At 45.8% G+C, this 8,421-nt stretch overlaps 1 protein-coding gene across 1 annotated transcript; it reads right to left on the bottom strand.

Moving 5' to 3' along the window:
- Nucleotides 1–2,463: 2,463 nt before the first annotated feature.
- Nucleotides 2,464–7,475, bottom strand: LOC126527408 (uncharacterized). The gene is made up of 2 exons (XM_050175229.3): nt 7,124–7,475; nt 2,464–3,358 (listed from the first exon to the last, which is right to left on the bottom strand). Exons 1-2 carry the CDS (start codon nt 7,415–7,417, stop codon nt 2,738–2,740), a joined length of 915 nt encoding a protein of 304 aa, XP_050031186.3. The 5' UTR covers nt 7,418–7,475; the 3' UTR covers nt 2,464–2,737.
- Between the last annotated feature and the right edge of the window lie 946 nt (nt 7,476–8,421).

The following is an 8,421-nucleotide window of genomic DNA, read 5'->3' as shown; positions in this document are numbered from 1 at the left end:
ACAGCCTTGCCCTCTAAAGGGCGTTGCAGAAAAGACTCAATTTTAGCCTAAATAAGAAACTTTGTACAGCTTTTATTATTTGAAACAGCCCACCCACAACATATGACAAGTGACCTTTCTTTTGCCTCGACTATTTCCGACCAAACAGCGTCAGTCCATATTTATGTGACATATCTTGCTTACTTAAATTTTAATTGCGTCTGATGGAGGCTTTTGGATAAAAGACGGTTCCCGCCAACAAAATTCTTTATACTTGCTGCAGAAATGTTACGTCTTTTTAGTATGTTGAGGAGGTACTAGTTCAAAACCAATTCGACCAGCCAGACAGAATGTGCAAGTTCAGCGAGATGCCCTGAGCCATTGCTGCTGTAACTGCGCATCGAAATGTAGCAGTCCTTATTTTTGAACTGTGCGTTAGCTTTTTGAGAACGTGCCCTGTTTACAATCCTTCTTTTCTTGTATATGTTATCGTCCTGGTGGAATTGTGCCATGATTGTGACTCAGTGTTCGTATCGCCTCTTGTGTAACTAAACTTTTCCTAAACACAGTTTTTCCATATACACAACTTATAAGCATCACTTCAAAATTATGTAAAATGTCTGTGTCGCATCATCATTGTACATAACCATTGTGTACACTGTATATATTCAACATCATTTTGTGTAATGTGACAATTAATTTATGTGCAATTGTGCGTTTCCGTGTGTCTATGTGGTTTCATGTTACATGTTAGTGAGTGTGGACCTGGACACTTCTTACGAAACGTGCCATGTATGCAGTGCTTTGTACTTTGTATATGTTATCGTCCTTGTGAAATTGTGCCATCATTGTGACTCAGTGTTCGTATCGTCTTTTGTTGAACTGAAGTTCTTCTAAGACATCGCAGCTATTGCGATTCTGTTTTTGTCGTTACGTTTGGTAATGTCCAAATAAGCTTCTCTTCGTTCCTCGTGGCCTTTCTTGACGCGAAGTGTTCTAACTTGGCTGTACTTCGGGACCGAACTGCAATTAAGTTGATGTCGGCGTCAGCTAGTGATGCGGCTGTCAAAGTGTATAGCTGTATTTGGTTACACGACCGCAGAACAGGCCCTGTAGTGCCCTGCTTACTGAACAGCGCTCCTTTCAGTGTAGCATAAGTTTATTTGTGTATTTTGGAAATAACTTTCTGAATGTGTTATAGTTATTGTAAATGCACAAAAAGCGAAAAAAAAAATTATGCATATCCCACTTCACTGCTGGAACGGTGCTGTGCGCACTACTGAACAGCTAGGTGGCTGTCCAGCATATATTGGGGCTTTGATAAAAAGACATTCGAATATGCTTGTGCAAGGCAAGCAGTTGTGTTTATAATGCGAACGTGTGTGTGACGCAGCGGCAAAGACGATGACGGCGCTATTACGCTGGCAACGGCACGACTAGTACATTTATTTGCACTACAACAAATATTTCAGTTAGAACCTGTCGTGTTACGATGTGGGAAGATCTTGAAGCGGGGGTGTAATGTGGCACGAGGTCTATTTGTTGGCCTATACAAGGAAAGGACCGCGGAATGTGGGCGGAACTTGAATGCGGCGCAGTCAAACACAGAGCGTTGCATAGCACGATGAAAACACCAGGGAAATATGCGAGAACTGGGACGTGCCGGATATGCCAGACGCATCAAAAACACACAGTTGGCTTTGGCACGAGATGATTACGCAGGCGATCATGGTGCTCTTGTGTGGCTGGCTTCTATTGCTTTCGAGATAATAAGACGAGCCAGTATATACTTTCCAGAGCATATTAGTCGTTTTCTAGATGTAATTAAAACCCATGAGTGTCCTCCGCCGTGGCTGACCCGGGTGAAACCTTGGCAACCTTAAAATAAGTTTAAATGACAATGCAAGTCACGATGTGATTTGGGGTTCTGGCCAATTTCTCCTTGAGATTTCTAAAAAATTATGGGGTTTTACTTGCCAGAACTACGATCCTGCTATAAGGGTTATTTGGACTCCTTGGGGTTTTCAACGTGAACCTAAGTTTAAATACGCGAACGTTTTTTGCATTGCGTCCCTATTGAAATGCGGCTGCCCTATTTCCAATAATCTGTCTGGACCACATTTTTTCGTTGACAAATTGATGCTGTTATTACTCGATAGAAATGGCCACTTCGGACGCTGGTGCCATCAAATCGCCTACGGACGATTTTTGCAGCGTTTTATTGGCCCTAGCAGGAGAACCTGTTCAGAGTCCCAGAAACACTGAAGAGCTGCGCTTGGTAAGGGATCCCTCCGAAAGCATCGCGGTATTGACTAAAGGCAATCTTTTGCGCAGGTTGTTGGTATGTTACAACACAGCCCTTCTCTGTAGCGCACAAATCGAGCAGGTTTTCAATGTTGCTGCGGATGCTTTCCTAATAAAACGATAGGAGATGACCAACAAAAAATTTTTAAAAGCAGTTTTAGGCAAACACAAACAGCATGAGATTGGATGCCGAGGACGCACTCAGAGAGCCCTGGCAGTTCAATTTATTCACGGTGTTTGTGAGTCACTCTGGCAGGAAAGTAACGCAAACGTAAAAGATTACCTTCTTTTTTTTAGTAATTGCTCAGTTACTTTCGTGAGGAAGTAATCGTTAACTGTGATCAATGAGATTTTCGAATGCGGTAATTGCAATTGAAATCGGTAACTTGATTCTCCGTGACGTGTTGTGCCACTCTGGCCGCCTTAGGATTGTGCACTTGCGCCAGAAAGGCTTTCACTCAAGCGGTTTACTCTGCGGCAACTTCCCATCATCTTGGAATAAACCTTCGTACTCCCACGAACACGCTTTGCCTTGGATAGCGACTGTGTCGACGAGATGCTCGACTGATTCAGCATTCTCTCTCGGCGGCTGCTGCCTACTTGAGACGGCGCGGCGCACTTCGCGGAAGCTTCGCCGCACAACGTTTCGGACCGCGCGGGAGAAGCCGCCCTTCGGTCGGCGCCCGCCGTCTGCTCGCTGGAGTTCCAGTTCTTGCAACTTGCACTCTTGCGTCGCCAACGTTTCGCCGAGGTTGTTTATCCGATCTTGGTTTTTGGAGAGACGTTCGCGGAGGTATTCGAGTCGCTTCTTTTGTTTCTCCACGGTGTCTTTGATGTCTTCGGCTGAGGGCACGGTGTCTTGAGCGATCGTTTGGTTCGAGCACGCGAAATATGCTTCGGCACCAGAACCGACGCACCCGGCTTTGCAGTGGGCCGGTAGGTCTTTGTGCAGGATGGTCTCTCCGGTTACTGCACACTGAAGGAAGCGGAACTCGCATTCTTCTTCGTAGTGGTGCAGGAGAGCGTCCATGGCGCCCACAAACTCGCAACCTTTGCTTTCATTCCAGCAGTGAGCCTAAAAAGAGGAAACAAGAAAATAAGAAGGTGTTGAGGGATAGCGTAAGAGATAGCCGTACTCAAGAATGCTCCTCGAATCAATGCTGTTCTTTGACTCTGCCTACTATTATTTTACCTAAATCCCTATAGGAAAAAGTGGCGTTGCAGTCGATGAATATTTATGGGAACCCGGATAGTATGTTATTTCTTTTGATTTGGCATGGATCTCTTGACGTTACACGCTTTCGCTTCTTTCATTGCTCCTTGAGGACAAGTGAAATAGATTACTATATGGTTAACTGCAGTATATATATTTTTTTGGAAGCGTCTGATTGGGAGTGTTCCATTTGGAGCTACGTGAGTGAGGCGGTGGTGTGGAGCTGAGGTAGGACATCGGGCTTCTAAGCTGAAAGTCGTAAGCTCGAATCCTCCGCCAGTACACTAGATTTACAGGCATGGTGTGGCGTCTCATACCGGCAAAAGAAAAATGCCGAGAGCCAGTGGGGCTATATTAGTCAGGTACGACCAAATTAGGAAGGCCCACTAAGCTTCAACAAAGACACTCCCTCACCAGAACAGGAATTGGCCTCCCTTGTGCAGTATTCACCCACAACCTCCTTCATGACTCTTACAGTTAGCAGTGACCTTCAGACCCCAGCGGCTACGGCGCGGCTTGCCAAGGCGGTGGTCATACGTGCGATGCGGCAGAGGGTGCTAAGAATTTCTGCACCCGGACAGGCCGCCACAGGAAACTACCCTGCTTTTCCACACGAAAAGTAGAAATATACCTATAAAGAAAAGAAAATCGGGCAAGGTTGGAACAGCAAAGGCTGGAACAAGTTTGATCATCATTGCTGTATTGACAAGCGTTTCTCGCGATTTTTAAAGGCGTGAGCATTTGTATGCTTACTGAACGAGGAAAACCACCCATCCGTCCCGAATGATGATCGCTTTCATGAATAATTTGATGTTCTTCCACTCTGCGAAGAAGGACGACAAGCGAAGCTGTGTTGGGACGTCTATATTGACCACCATATTGATTTATTTTGATTGATATTGGATTGCTACATTGATTGAATAAAGGCGTACACGTAACTTCGTGTTCTTTATCGTCTTTATTTTGGCTCATTCATTACCAAAGTGATCATAGCTTTGGGATCGCTGTGGTACACCGCGATCGCTTGTACTGCTGTGCTAGACACTTTCTTTTTAAAGGTTAACTCTATACACGACCGGTGACGCGTGGTCGGCACATTGACATCCGCGTAGCACTCAATTCCAAACCGTTCCAACAGGAAGGTTACAATCCACTAGCTATCGGGGAGCGCTAGGCCGACGTTGAAGTCGACGATTGGTGGGTACACCATGGCGTTTTATTATGCATTTCGACACGGCAATAGGAGCGAAGGAACACCACCATCCCACGTTTTCTATATGGCAATTGAAGTCGTGCGTCATAACATAGTCGATAAGATGATAATATTCGGAGCAACCGCCGCGACTGATAACATCACGGGGAAATAGTAATGCGCTTCATACATAGACGGAAGATAACATTCAGAGCGATCGCAACGACTTGTCTCTGTTCTTATATTGCGCATGCTCATGGGGATTCGCGGGATGTGTTTTCAGAGTACAGGCGACACACGGATGGACGGAGGAATCGGCTAGCCATATGCAACTTCTCTGTAATAGGGCCTGCAGCAGCGAGCGAATTCACCTTTGCACTTCCTCTCGCTTCAACGCGAACCATAAGCGGCGAGAACACAGCGCTGACGAAGCTATCAGCACTCGCCGCTCTCTGCCCCCATTGCAGGTCGCGTTGAAGATACGGCCTGCCGCAGTAGCACGGTTGATCATGATTTATAATGGTTCAACGCGAATGGATAAGGCGTTAAAGAGCGATAACGGCTTATAATGAGCGGGACGTCATTAGCGCACCTGGTGCCGCCACCTGACGTAGTTTGCTTGCGTCATCAATTCACCTTGCGCCGTCATTCGCAGCAGTTCGTGTCGCTGCAGCGCTGTCCTTTGTACAAGTCGAATCAAGTTTCGTGTCATCGTTAATGACACCGGGCTGCGTGGAGATGGGCAAGTAGCACAGCGCATACGCATACTTAGACAACTCCCAGAGGAGCTTTCAGCGTGAATACTTACCTGCCACTTTCCTTTATCAGAGTTTTCAACTGCTTCTCGCACTTTTGCCATTTTGAAACCTCGGAGGCCACGCCTGAGGCGACTGCCCAGCAGAACTGTTGCCTCTCGGAATTCGTATATAAATGTGCAGGTCCAACACACACGTTGGAATATGTGTGAAGCGAAGCTTTAGGGAGGTGGCTAATTGATTGCTTTACAAATAACGACAATTCGTACAGTTACGTATCACTTATTTATTCGAATATGCTGTCCTAGATACGAGTGGGTTAAATCTGTATTGCAATCTGGATAACATTACCGTAACAAGACAAAACGCATACTGCAAGCTCACATGTTACAATACAACATGACAACAACGCAAGAATATGTTATGACAGACAATATTACAATTTACAGTGGATTCCCTGTCACAACAGTATCACAACAGTACATTTCCAAACAATTTCGACGTTTCGAAACTGTCTAGCGCGAGTGTAGAGTTGGAATTGAAGCACTGCAATCAGACGAGACAAACACTCCGCTACTAAGAAAGACACTCTTGCATAAGAGAAAGAAACTGTTATCGACGATTGACGCTAGTTTTGTTAATTTGTCTATTAAATTATGGGGTTTTGCGTGCTAAAATTATGATCTGAATATGAGGCACGCCGTAGTGGGGGTCTCCGGAAGAATTTGGACCACCTGGGGTTCTTTGACGTGCACTTAAATCTGAGTACACGGGTGCTCTTCGCCTTTCTCCTCCTTCGGCACGCTGCCGCCGTGACCGGGGTTCGATCCCGCGACCTGTTGCTCGGCAGCCCAACAACATAGCCACTGAGCAACCACGGTGGGTTGTTCGCGCTAACCGCATTCTTTCATTCTTAGCAGCGTGAAATCTCTCGAGATGTTTGTTTATCCATCAGGTCACAACTTGATTATCAGGCAATATTTATTCATATGCAATACAATACCCTTACAATGCGTGCCGAAATGCGAATGCTGAATTAGGAGGTCGCACAATGTCACATGTTTATGCAGCGATGCCACGAAGGCGAGAGCGTTGTGTGCTACAGCTGTCGATGATAGAATGGTGATGACTTTTGTATGCGCAGAGAATAGTTACACATATATAGCTTCAATTATGGATCCTGTACCTCCTCTGTCACAGGGGAGGGCTTATTCTGGAGGACTGACCAAGAATAGGCACACAGCCAGCGGCCCATACCGAATGGTTAAGTCAAGTAAAATCAAGGAATTGAACCGAAAATGCTGAATACGATTTAGTTAAGAGGCCTCTGTGTTTTAGGAGGACCTTTGAGTCTTCATCATTAGTTACGTTTCTATTTAAGAATGTTTTTTTTGTTACGCAGAACAGAGGTTCGCGTAATGGCGCTACTTTGTCGGTCAGCCATACAAGGTTTATATGAGCCTGTTCACTGGTGCTTGCATTTGGTGCACATGTCACCTTCTTCGACATGTACACACACACACGTGTTCGCTGAGATGCTCATTCACTCAACAGCCATGCCATACCTGGGCTGGTAGGCAAAGAAACTTTAAAAACAAACAAACAAACAGAAACAAAAATCCAACAAACAAAACAAAGAGAACAGTAACTGCAGGAACAAAACTGTGGTTCGTCCCTCACCTTCAAGCTGTTCGCTATTCTGGCTGGAAGCACTATCGTCTGGAGCTCGTCTTTCCCGCAGGACTGCTGGTCGATGGGGCAGACGCTCCGGCTCGCTGACGAGTTCGCCTCGCAGCAGAGTCCGCAGAAGGCATGCTTGCAGGGAAGCAGCACTGTTCTCTGCGGAATCACGTGACAGTGTTTGCAGACGTGCTCGGGCGGCACTTCTTCGACGAGACGCATCGGTCTCCAGTTGACGCCGATGACGGCGTAGTTGCTTAGTTGGTGCAATGCTTCACGCCTGACAGACGACATTGCCGGTTCGGCTATTCTCAACGTCGACTCTTGCACTTACACAAATTGTACCAGTGGTATCCAATATGTCGACCAGCTTATCGCCGGAATTCAGTAAATGTGGCAATAAAATAAGGTGATATCGGCATTCCTATTTACTTACTGATTGCTAATTACCTCACCGTCAGATGTGCAAAGGACCCGCACATTGTTTGTCGATGTGTTTGCCACTTCCAGTACGAGGCGTATATAAATTGACTTCCCCTCAACACTTGTTTTTTTTTGTGTGTTCCCGGAACGCGGAACTTATCGTCCCTGTCAATTCCTTATCTCTTCCTCTACGTGTTGTGTGACATGAGATAACAAATGAAATTGCGGTAGTCGAAATCGCGCCTACGTGCGTTCAGAAGCTTGTTGTACAATGATACTTATGAATAGGGCTGGCAGAAAACGGGCTCACTTGTCCGCTTCACTAGTGACCTCTAAATTGAATATCCACACTAACGTGTTAACCGTCCTTGCCGTCGAGCTAAATGAATCGTAAGCATGCAGCAGTTCCGGTGTTCGAAATCTTGTAGTGCCTGTCCATTTTTCATTACCATTGCAAGAAATCGTATAATTTCTCCGTCGAGTCGCTTAGCGTGCCAAATTGCACACGTCAATAAAACGCCTTGACAGCCATCGATGTTTTGAACGCGTCGCGAACATTGTAACACGTTTTTCATTGTACCGAACTGACACACATGCGCCGGCATGTTTGCGAAAAGAACCTGAAAGCAGGGTTCCTTCGTGTTCGTCCCAACGTTAGCATGTACACTGTAAAACAGTGCACCCTTAGAAGTGAATCAGAGTGTAAATTGGTGTATAACTCACACTATTAGCCCAAAAAGGGTGTAAGGGTGCGAGTTATAGGCCGATTTACGCTCTTATTCACGTTGAAGGGTGTAAATTATTTTACAGTGTAGTCTAGAGACGGGTCCTCTTTTTGTGCTGCCTTCGAAAGTAAGGATTCGTACTAGACAAAT

This window comes from Dermacentor andersoni, chromosome 9 (assembly GCF_023375885.2).
Source record: "Dermacentor andersoni chromosome 9, qqDerAnde1_hic_scaffold, whole genome shotgun sequence".
In the NCBI taxonomy this organism is placed as follows: Eukaryota; Metazoa; Arthropoda; class Arachnida; order Ixodida; family Ixodidae; genus Dermacentor; species Dermacentor andersoni.
The sequence above is the reverse complement of the archived record's forward strand: the minus strand, read 5'-3'. Positions and strand labels throughout refer to the sequence as shown.